The sequence below is a fragment of the Macrobrachium rosenbergii genome, chromosome 4 (genome assembly GCF_040412425.1).
Source record: "Macrobrachium rosenbergii isolate ZJJX-2024 chromosome 4, ASM4041242v1, whole genome shotgun sequence".
NCBI classification, from domain to species: Eukaryota; Metazoa; Arthropoda; class Malacostraca; order Decapoda; family Palaemonidae; genus Macrobrachium; species Macrobrachium rosenbergii.
In genome coordinates this window covers 42768881-42781521 of record NC_089744.1, presented here as the reverse complement: position 1 = coordinate 42781521, position 12641 = coordinate 42768881, and the positions used below count along the sequence as shown (strand labels likewise).

At 39.6% G+C, this 12641-nt stretch overlaps 1 protein-coding gene across 25 annotated transcripts in view; it reads right to left on the bottom strand.

Annotated features, from left to right (window-relative positions):
* LOC136833412 (large proline-rich protein BAG6) overlaps window positions 1–12641 on the bottom strand; it is a 225757-nt gene that overhangs the window by 40421 nt on the left and 172695 nt on the right. For all 25 annotated transcript variants that reach the window (XM_067095630.1, XM_067095557.1, XM_067095692.1 and 22 more), the window contains exon 13: window positions 9956–10124. In XM_067095630.1, the coding sequence (XP_066951731.1) occupies window positions 9956–10124 (169 nt within the window). The remainder of the gene's footprint in view (window positions 1–9955; window positions 10125–12641) is intronic.

Sequence of the window (12641 nt, the reverse complement as noted above, 5' to 3'; positions counted from 1 at the left end):
AGCAAAGCACCTTGAACTGGAACACCTCTCCCCCAAAACTGAAGCGAAGAAACTTCCGGGAGGAAGTATGGATTGGTACTTGGAACTACAGTATGCATCCTTCAAGTCTATCGTCAGCATAAAGTCGTTGTCCTTGACTGCTGCTAAGACTGTTCGCAGAGTCTCCATTTTGATCTTCATCTTCCTGATGAACAGGTTCAATGTTGACAGATCTATAACTGCCCTCCAATCGCTGCTGGCCTTTGGGACCAGAAAGATTCGGCTGTAGAACCCTGGCGAAGGATGCTCTACTTGCTCTACTGTTCCCTTCTCCATCATCATCTTCACTTCCTCTTGTAGTACTAGGTGTTTTTGCAATCCCGGATTGTAAGAGAGGTGCAGGAGAGGGCAATCTGAAAGAGGAGGAGTGAAGTCGAATGGGAGTAGATAACCTACCCGAAGGACATCTACTACCCACAGCTCCACCTCATATCTCTGCCACATAGCCCAATGGCTTGCCAGGCATCCCCCAACTGGTAGCAATGAGTGGGGAGAGGCGCCCACTCTATCGTCTTGTACCTCTGTTTCTGCCTCTACTGTATTACCCCTCCCTCTTGTAGCACAGCTCTGAAAGGCCCATCGTTGCATGGATTTCTTTGCTGAAGAGGACGACTGAGGTGGTCTAGGTTCAGGAGCAGGTCTCACTACCTTTTTACGTGTAGGTTGTTGTGTCTGTCTCCCAAAACTAGGTTGAGTACCAGCAGATTTACTTACTGCCTGCTGTACTAGCCAATATTTTTTATCAAACTGACATCTATCAATGGCCACCTCCACCATATCTTTCAGCAGCAGCAATTGGGACTCCAAAATATTGCCATTCGTAAGTGACAATAAGAGTCCACATCCACTGACTGGGCTACCTTGGCTAGTGCTGTCTCTCTTCTCATCAACAGAATATTGGCCCACACATTAGCGCTCAGATTCATTAAGTAAGAGATGGCCTTAGAACCAGACTGGAGCAATCTGATAAAAGCTGTCTCATCCACCGAACTCCCTGCAGCAGCACACGAGGTAATTTTGGTCACTGTTGTCGACCATAAATCCAACCAAGAAGCATCTGGAAGATTGAAGACATTGTCAACTCCAATGTAGCCACTTCTTGATACGTTAGAGAGGGACACTGTCCTACCTTATCCAAAGTTAGGCCCAGCCGTAAATGTACAATGTCTGAATTGATCTGTCGACTCAGTAGCGGAACAAATGGTATTGTATAATATCTCCTATGGCGAAGTAGAGGGACAGGAAAAACTTGAAAGATCTGTTCAATCGTAAACGAGTTATCCTGACCCGAGATCAATGAATTCACATGACGAAGGACCGAATCCGCATGACTGGAGCATGGCAACTCAAAAGAAGTCCTAACATCCTTCTTAGGGCCTAAAAGGGCTTCGATACTTGTAGGACTGATCATGGAAGGAGTTTCAGTCCCCTTAGAAAGATTATTGAACTGACGAATCAGATTTACAACCTCTGCATAAGAAGAAAGAAACAAGGATTCTTTGGGTTCCGGAGTGGATTTTCAGGAGATTTTCCTGTTCCCTAAACTTCGGGTGGTTAGATGCCACAGGAGGGTCCCAAAAATCTGCTCTGGAACCCAAAGAACCCTTGTTGCACGACGGACGAGAATCCTCCCCCGGCTTGGTAGTGTCATGCCCCCGGCCTGGGGAAGATGAACATTGGCCGTGATATCTGCTCCTCAATCCTAACCGTGAATGACGTACATTCCTCACGTCCGACTGTTCCGGAGACGAATTACGACCGAGCCTACGCATCCTCCTTCGGCTGTGACTCACTGAAGAGGAACCACGAACACCTCTAGGCGAACGTGACCTTGATCGATGGCCTGATGGATGACTACCATCTCCATCCTCTACCAGCCTAAACACTGCATGGCAGTTAACATCTGCCCGGGCGTCATCAGAAGAATCCGCAACATGGGATCTCTTGATCAGAGCACTGACATCCTTCCTCCAAACATTAATAGGCCGGACAGGAGACACAGGCACCGCTTCACATTTCTTTTTAGAGAGAGGCCCTTGTGCATCCGAGTCCACTGGACAAACGCTATCAACCACGTACGTCTGTATGGTTCCTAAGATGTCCCAACACCATCCACAGCTGAAGAGTCACGACCCATGGCCAAGGCAGAGGAGGTACTAACATCCCTTACGACCATAGCCTTCTGAGGACAAACAAACATGGGAGAACCATGGTCATGTAAAGTTGACTACTATCAATGAATCCAGTCTCTTCAACACTGCTTTGACCAGGAAATCCGTTAGATGGTGCAGTAAAGGACATCATAGTAGCAACGGTCTGTGACATTACTAAGGCTGACGAAGCCAAAGGTGATGTCATGGAGGTAACTGGCTGTAAAGCCACAGTAGATGGCACTGGGTATGGGGAAGCCAGGCAGTGAGACAACAGGCCATCCAAGGTTGGTACTCCTGATAGGCCTAATGATGCCCATACACTTGCCATCTTCTGTGCATCAGAGACTGGAAAAAGGGACGAAGATGGTGATCCCCCCCCCTCTCCAAAGGGAAAGAAGAGGCATAATTTGACAAAAAATTCTCCGGAAACCCTCCCGATACTTCCCTCGATGAATCATTGGAAGAACAGGAAGGGGTATGGGAAAAATCTAGTACAGAAGGTGAAGCAACTGGAATTAGCCTCTCAAAAGAAGGGGCAGCCTCAAGAGGAGGCTGAAAAGATGAAGAAGGAGACATAGCACCAACCAACAAGGATGGTGTCTTCGTCTTCCTCTTGTGTTGACCCTTCTCAGAGAACCTCTTCCACTGATCCACTGACCAAGAATGAAATTTTGAACAAGGATTAGTGACATTACATACATTTGCTTTGTGCCTACTGCATGTTGAATGGGGATCCATATTCATGGAAGCTAGGAAGCGAGAACAAGGGAATCCTCCAACACCAAGGCACAACCTCTGAGGTTTTTGGGAACCAGAGACAGAGCTAGCAGCAGGATTTTGGGTATCCATGATAGACACAACGCTTCCCCACAAGCACACAAAACCTTCACACTGAAACACAGAAAGAAAACATGGGCAAACAAGAACTGGTGGTAAGAAGAAAACTGATACGTCACAAGTCCCAGCTTGGGTCTGTGGTTGTTCCCCCTAACTCGTGACAGCGGACAGATGCCACCAGTTCCTTGCATATACAATTATACTGAAGTTTTTACTGGTTCCAGCAGGCGCTAGAAAATTTATCCAAATGTTAAGACACCAGGTTTGTTCCGTGCATGAATAAGTTACAGTTAAGATCAATGAAGAAATGGCTTTAATAATTTACTTTAAAATTGGATTTGAAACAGCCTTACATTCTGATGGTACACATTTATGCACTTCAGATTATTCTGAAGAAACTGTAAATAAACTTTGTTCATATTATAATGGAAGGTAAACAATATTTCTAATTGCTAACAAACCATGTTTTGCAAAAACACTAACTTTACCTAAAAGTATTATGATAGCCTACTCAATGCAAATTCATCGACAGATATTCTTGCAGTACAAAAAGATTTGGAATGCTGCCTAATGTTGAACAGTATAAATATAAATCACTAACAAATTTGCAAAATGTGTGCATGCTTGTGAGTGTTCATCTTCCTTCTTGGATATGTATTAGGCTAACCTAGTCTTGCAGCACAGCTGTTTTGTATTTTTATTATGGCAACATAGTGTTTATTAGCAACTTGTTATTTCACACTGTATCCTGAAGAGAAATGAAGCTTTTGAGCCATAGGCAACATACTGTAACATACTGGAAGATATTTCAAAATTATGTTTGTGAGTACAATACACATTTTTTAGTGGCTTTTTACTTCATTTTCATTCTTGAAGAGAAAACAGAATATAAGTTAGCAAAGCCTATGACAACATAACTAGGCTAGCCTACCAAAGTGTGAACTGGCTATAACTAAGCCTAGACTATCCTAGTTACAAAAATCAACCTTTTGCATTTATTATAAAACGTTGATTAAACTGATGATTAAACTTAAGATTACAAAAATTAGGTTTTGCACAATATTTATCCTATAATACTGCAGTTATGAAATTTCATGGCAGTCTGAGCAAACTGATATACCTTCAGGCTACTTGAATAATGTCAATTATCCATTTTCCAGTTATCCAAAACTCCCATGTCTCAATCTTCTATACACAGCAGATGCCACAATTAAGGTAAGAACTATTATAAATGTCTTAATCTTCTAGATAAGAGAGACTATATACAGCAGATCCCGCAATCATTGTTAGAACTATTATAAATGTCAAAATAGATTAAGGTTGTAATTTTTCATCATAAACAATAATATACACTACAGGAAAATCTGCATAAGAAATGCAAACAAAAAGCTAACATCATGACAACCCAACAATGCAATCTGAGAATATGGCAAAACTTACAGCTATATCACAAAGCTTCACATGAAAACAATATCAACACCAACGGTATAATAATAGAAATTATTAAACTCAGCATGATGGTTTTACATAGTAAGTACATTAATAAATTAATAAATCGATAAATACATAACCATTTTACAAAGCTATTACATTGAATTACATCATTTTACTGTAGTAGTTATAAGTCATCTAGATTTCAAACATTTTACACCACTAAAGATAAAATCTTCACAATAGAGAAGTATACTTCAGCATGTTGCCATTATGATTTAGCAGATGACAAGCAAGGATATATATGACATGCAGAAAAGGGAACAAGGAAGCTAAAAACATTTACATAATTTCAAAATGCACTGCCAGATTTTTGTTTAACTGTTTGGTTCATGCACTAAGTCATGCCAGGTTGACTTAGTCAACTAAGCAGTAACAAAGTTGTGTACAACTACACTGGAACCTTTAGTGCATTACTGATTTAAATTCTAGCCTATCCAATTTAGCTTAAAAAATTATGGTTCTCTATTGTCAAATTACCAATATAATCCAAATAATTCACTAAATAAGATAGATGGTAGCTACCTTGGTCCAAAAAAATGGTTGTGCATTATATTTTTACAGAATGATTCAGTAATAAAATATACTAAATACTGTTGAGAGAGAGAGAGAGAGAGAGAGAGAGAGAGAGAGAGAGAGAGAGAGAGAGAGAGAGAGAGAGAGAGAGAGAGAGATTAATGAAACAAAATGTATCTTTTTGATCTACTAAATAATGCTACAAGTGATAAACTGTCAAAATAATATGCAATAATCAATATACTGTATACCACTGTATTGTTTTTGAAACGAAAATAAAAAAAGGTGTACAATTTAAGAGAGTTTTTATGACTGCAGACTAGCCTCAGCTCTGAGGTAGTTAGTTCCACAGTACTAAGTGTAAGAGTGAAGCAGTTTCAGTGCCAAAACCAAAGTATAACACAGCAGAGACTAAATAATGATAGAAGCAGCTTTAATGATGGAAATGCCAACGGTACTGCTGCCACTACCACCACACGAATAGTACTCATATTATGTGTCCACCATGGGGTTAGTAAGAGAAATACTAAAAATACAATTGATCTCTTTCGTGTTAGTTTAATAGTTTTCTAAATATGTAAAGAGTTCATTATGGACATGTTATGAATTCACACTTATGAAATACAATACAAATATAAAAAATAACAGCAAACAACTTTTATCTGTGGAGGAGAATGGTTATCAGTAGTCTTCCTGAACATTATTTCAACTATACATCTTCACTCTAAATTGTATTTTTCATCTTATATTTACATTATTGTACGGTATATGTCACCTTATATTTGTATCAATGTTGTGAATTAACTTTAACTGGATTAAAGTTAAAGTATCAATGATAAACAATGAGTAAGAAAATATTTTGTACAGCAGCCTAGGGTCAAGTACCAGACTTTGACAGTGAACTCCTGATCCCAATGTCAAGGCATCTGAAAATACTGGTAAATTGGGTTCTGGAAGCACTAGAGGAACTCCAACAGAATTTGGCAATCACTCTAAAGGACTGCCTCCATGATGCAATCAGCAGTTACCAGGAAGAAAATCCTGATGAAGACCTGAGGGGTTGCACACAGACTCAAGCACAGGGTCCTGGACTAGAACATGTGGCCCTGCCAGATGAAATAAAGTTACTTCATTAGAGCAGGTGCATGGGGGCTTGGAAGTATGCATCGTTCAGGTCTGACCTTCAAAGAGATCTGTATAACAACTCTATAAGCCTCCACTTGGGGGGGAGTCTATTGAAAAAAATTCATTAAGCTGGCTAAGGTCAATAATTAGCCTCAATCCTTCCAATAACTTTGGACAAGGAAGAGCAGTCCATAAAACTCTACCAGTTCAAGAGAGGAAGACACTAAGAAAATGATCACCAGTTTCTAACCCCATGGCAGTCCACATAGTGGAGCAAGGTCTGAAGGAGGCAAGGGTGTCCTGGACAATAGCTTCTATCACAAGTGAAGGGAGTTTAGCCTGTTAAGAGATGCCCTATATCCCACAAACCCTCGCAAGATACTGATTTGCAAGAGGATGATTTCCCAAGCTCAAGGCCCTACCTTAACTTCAACTGGAACCAAAGTCAGCCATCCATAACATAATGTATTTATGGATGCAATCCAGGCACTTGGCCAACGGAAGCTCAAAAAATTTTTCAGCTAGGAGCCTCATCTTCATTAAATGAGGAGTTTCAGAAGACAAGCTGGATGCTTGATTTTGAAGATGTCACAGACCCAATTCAGGATCTCCAAAAAGTAGTGTCACCTTGAAAAAAGTGTAAATCATTTGAAGTCTCCTTGACAAAATTAATTTCTTTCTGGGGGTCACCCATTCAACATTTCCAAAGGAACTTAAGGTAGGTAAACAGGCACAAGCAGAAAAGACCAGCAGGCAGTGCAGCAACACACTTGGAATGAGGAGACCAATAGTGACAATAGTACTGCATGTCTATGCAACTCATGATTATGGGCTGCCAGTAAAAACTAGTTGAAAGATAAGAAGAGCCTGAATTCAGACCACATGATGTAGATGGATGACTTGACTTTAAGCAAGAATCCTTAACTGGAAATCAAGGGTGCAATTCTTGACAGACATGGGAGTAGTCATGGGGGACTATGAAGACTCACAGAGCAACATAACAATGCTTACCAAGGCTGAGGGAGGAGACCCACTCAGTACTGGAATTTCTCAAGTTTTGGCAGGAACTACAAAAATAAAATAGCAGGAACAGCAGATCCCAGAGATTAGAGGAAGCATTAATGTAGCCTGTAAAGACAACTCCACCAGAGGGGCCACTGAGGGTTAGGCAGGCAAGGCAAACAGTGCTGACAAGGGTTGTCATGATATTAGAGGTAGACAAGAAGGGCACCGTAAATGAGGTTCCTTCTCTAAGGACAACAAAACCTGTTAAAACACTTACCTTCCTTTCAAGTACACTAGCATAATGAACAAAAGACAAATACCAAAGAAAATTCACTTAACAATAAAACACATAAACAAAATCATAATTAGCCTATACAGAGTGGAGATTACCAAAGGTAACTGTTGCTGTGGTAAGGAAAACAGAAAGTCAACATACTGAGTAAACATTAAGGCTGGTAAGAGAAATGCAAGTTAAAAAATTTCCCTCTAACAGCCCATTTTAGTTTGCTAAATAAAACCACAAACAACAATTGTGTGTACGTTTAAATAACAGAAAACTCATATTGCAAATAACCATAACCAACTAATAAATGCTCACTTTACTAAATTTCACTCAGCATAGAGACAAACAGTGATAAAAAGTACAAAAGCACAGGAAACAGAAGGGGCAGAAAGCTACTCACATGAATGATGCAGCAATGCTGGACAGTTACCAATTCAAAGGTACTGAAAGCAAATAACTTGCAAACAATGATAACTTATAAATGGCACAACACAAAAAGCTGCAGAAAATGTTTAGTGGTCCTGGAATGAACAGCAGTATGTCTAAACAGGAGCAGAGCACACAGTATGGCATCATGGAGATGGAGGAGTTGACATAGCTGTGCAGTTGGATTTTTCTTAGCAATGTTTAAAATTGATGCACCTAGATATATTCTGCGTAATTAAGGTTAGTTATTTTTGTAATCTTGGTAAATTTGACACTAAAATTGAGTAAAATTTTCTGACTAGCTTTATAACACTTAAGTGTAGCCAGATCATTGAAGACTTACATGATGACAGACTGGCAGACAGACTGGTTCCAACCATGGAGTGACCTTGTCAAGACTCTTTCCTATGTGGTTCCAGTATACTATTAGATGAAGTTATTTTGGAACTGAGTACAAGTGATCACAGAGTTTGAATTAGGCCCAATACTGGAGTCACTGAAATGCCCTGCTTCACTACATCTCTGCTCAGCCAGCAAGATATCTGTGAAATTGTTTCACTCATGCATGAGTAGATGTACTGGTTGATCTGTGGTTGTGATGCAGCAAGGGTAGACAGTCCCATATGAAGCCACATGAACAAATGGTGATGCTTCTGAAATCTTGGTTAGTTTATCATGAAGAAAAGGTTGGATTGGATATTGAGCACCTAACAATAACTCCATGATTGTAGTAAAATTGAAGGGTAAAATGTCTGGTTTTATTAAGTACGTTGGTAAATTTTGAAGCAAACCCTTTGATTTTCTACCTGTATCAAATTTCAAAACATTCATGCTTATGCTGGGCTGCTTAGCTTCATCGCCTTAATTCTGTATAATATGAAAGGTCTTGTAAGCCTTCAAATTGATTTATTTTGGCCAGTAAAATTGGTATAGAAACCATACTGGTGAGCAACTGTCAGCAACTAGTTTAAATTACTTCTCCAGTAGTGTGAACATGGGAGGGTCTTTGTCAGAATATACATAGTTAATGTAACTAGGAGAGTCACAGCATGGAATAAGGCTATTTATATTAATGGATCTGTGGTCTAAATGAGAAACTGATTTTATTTTGAGAAAAGTATTCTATTATTCGGTTAACATGAGTACATAATGATAGGGTGTCAGAGGTAACAGCTCCTAGGTATTCAATCTGGTGGCAATATATTAATGCAGTTTCCATCTAGTTCTAGATCAAGACTGCATCAAAATTTGTCTGATTTCTCAAAAAGTTTATACTTAAAAAATTTTTCCCCATCAAAGGGTGCCTTGTTTATCTGTGACCAAGGGCACACTACTTTATCTAGGTGTGTGGGGGTCTCTCTCTCGCTCTCTCTCTCTAAACAATCTAGTATGCAATTCACTATCTAGTTCAAAAGAGGCATACTGAAATTTAGGGACTGTGCCCATTCATTTCATCTCTTCTAATTCAAAACTTGCACATGACTTATCCTGTTGTGATCTCGACATGCAACTACAAAATTATAAGACCAGGGAAGAAGACCTCCCACCCAAGAATATGGTCATTGTCTTTGGTAATTATTTGAAATGGTTTTGTGAGAGAGAGGGGGAAAGATTTACACAACTCAAGCAGTAAGAAACAAAAGAATTTTAGCAGTGATTAAAAATTATTCTAAAAGGTAAACTATTATTATTAGGTAGTTAATCTGACTAAAGGGTTAAAATACTTGACTCTTATAGGGTTGCCACCTTAAAGAGAAAAAATGTCAAAATTAAAACACCAGTAAACAGCATTCATCTATATCACACTGTTTAACAATTACAATTTCTAGACCACAGAACAAAAACAACTTATTTATTGAAACTTTATATATGTCTAAATATTTAATTCTCAGAACTGCTTAGTTTTTTCAGGCAAGATTAATTACATTAGAATAAAAAAATTACAGTCTTTATTGGAGACATTCCTAGTACAGCAATCTACTATGCAAAACAAAAGCATCAAGGACAAGCAATACAACACATGACGCATAACAAGAGTAGACAACAATGGTCCCTTTTGACCATGAATGAATAAGCCTACCTGTACTTGTGCATGGTGTCTTCTACGAGGTCGGATGATGTGGTGTGACTGGCAAGGTAAAAATGGATCAAACTGATTCATACCCATTCCTGGAACATTGAGCGGGGTTACATGTACGTGAGGTCTGTGTGTAACCCTAGTCTGAGTGACATTAGTAGTGCTTGTGCCACTGTGGAAGAAAGAAATTCAAACAGTCACTCTACCATTATATAGTTAATGGAAATATAACATTTAGGCCACAGGCCAAGTGCTGGAACCTTTATGGTCATTCAGCACTGAAAATAATAATGCTGAACCAATTGTTATGAGAGGAGGAAAAGTAAGATGGAAGAGAAAGAATATGAATGGAGATACAGTAAAAGAAATGAAAGGGATTGCAGCTAGGGGTTGGAGGGATGTTGCAAAGAACCTTAGGTAATGCCTACAGTGTACTGCATCAAGTGCAGTGACAGAGCTAACCCCTTATGGGAATTCTACCATCATAAATTAGTTCAATGGGACCATCACAACATATTTTTAGCATCTCATGTTTCATCCAATGGATTTACAGTATTCTTAAATCAGAGGTAATAATGACAGTAGAGTAAATGATGATTTTCATGATGAAATTAATTATTTGGATATTTACCTACTGTTAAAGTTAGCTTTATCTTTGCACTGTTTGGTGCAATCGGCATTTAAAAAATCTAAATACGCTTGGCTAATTCCCTAGGACTGTCTTTGTATTCATCTGTTTCCCACCAGATGGTCCCGGAATGTTTATGTTCTGTCACATTCTTCGTGACCACCACTAAGATGTGGGGAGGCTGGGTGAGTTTCCACTTTAACAGTAAGTATTCAAATAATTAATTTTATCATGAAAATTATCATAATTGGAATGAATCTTACCTACTGTTATAGTTAGCTGACTACCACATTGAATGAGGATGGTGGGTTAGTGCAGCCAGAGAAACAGAGTTCAGCCACGCAAACTAAAAGCCTTCTAATGGAGAGAAAGCTTCTCAACATTCCTGCCTGATGTGTGATCCTCACTGGCAAGTACTGTCGCCAGATGTTGGAACCACAACAGGGCATAAGGTCCTCATAGCGAGACTTGTCAGAGGATCCTTACAGGGAAAAAGGACTTTATCTCATAGTACTGGTGACTTCTGTGCCAGAGTCGAAAGCCCATAACCAACAGTCCAAAAATAAAGATAACTACTACTTTCATATGTGAAGGTGCATTCCTATACACTTGTGTACACCTTCATGCTCCTAAAATTCAGTATCGGGCTCCTTAATAACTAACAATAAGATGGAAAGCTATGGTTACTAAGCCCTAACAACTAATGATAACATGGAAAGCCAAGGTTACTATCATATTTGGTTCAAGAGAAAGAGTTCCTGCTGCAACGATAGGATTAAGGACTTAACACCTCATGATCAAATTGAAAATTTGCTAAAAAATGAGGCAAAAATAGTTATAACTCCCCTGAACTGCAAGACAACCTTCCCTAGGAGGTGGTTTTAAAGGAAATAAAGACATGTTTATAGTACAGAAGCCATAAGGATTATCTCCAAGAAGGTAGAATACTCAGGAATCAATCATGTGTTCATAGACTTTAGCCATCTTGGACATAGAGTTTGGCCTTCTGACACCACAGATAAATTCTTAACTTCTGCTTTACAGGTTTATGTATATCCAGGTAAGCCCTTAAATAAGAGTTCCAACTGGACATAAGACAGCCAATATTCCATTGCCACCTAAGCAGATAAATCAGGCACTGACACAAACCTTGGAAGGGTTTTCAATTCTAAGTCTTTTCTCTGAGCAATGAAGGAAAAGAGAGAGACTGCCACTAGAACAAAGCCAAAGAACAAGACAGGGCTTGAACCTCACTACTTGAGGCCACTGCTGATGAGGATAAGATTGCCAGGCAACTGATCTCACAGCAGCAGAGAAAGGCCACCAGGAGAGGGTGAATAAAGGTCACACCTCATCATAACATGGCCACTAGAAAATCCATATCTATCAAGAAGGGCCAGAACATTAACGAAGAGAGTTAACAGATAATGCCAGCAAGGCATATTTTCACAGAAGGCAGAAAGGAAAGGCAGCTGCATGGGGCCTCAATATCAAAATACAAAGAGTCAACTTTGCTGAAAAGTCAAACACTGAAGTAGTGAGGTCCGAGAAGGTACGATCTGCCAGCATACTCCAATACTAGTGAGGTAAGTTGAGCTGGACAGGAGTATCACTGGATAATGTTATAAAGTAAACAAAGACCTGAGCTCTCAGGCTTGCCACAACTGTCCTGGAGTGCCAATTAGAATGGACTCAAAGTGATTTGCCACAGGGAAGTCATCAATCTAGGGGACTGAAGCCTCATCAAAAGTAAATAAGTGAAGACCTGAGCATTTGTCATGTGGGTGGTAGACATGGTAATTTCCAAAAACTTCAAACAGGACCTAAAGGAATTAAGTGAAGGCCTGAGCATCTGTCATGTAGGGTGGTAGATATGGTAATTTCCAAAAACTTCAAACAGGACCTCAAGGAATTAAGCACCAAGGTACTGGCTCTGCAGGTCTTCAGGTAGTGTCCTTTATTTGTGAGTTCCCCATCAATGCCACCCTCGTTACTGATAAGACACTGGTATCCTTCCTTATAGACTCTATCACATAACCAGAATCTTACTGCATACTCCTA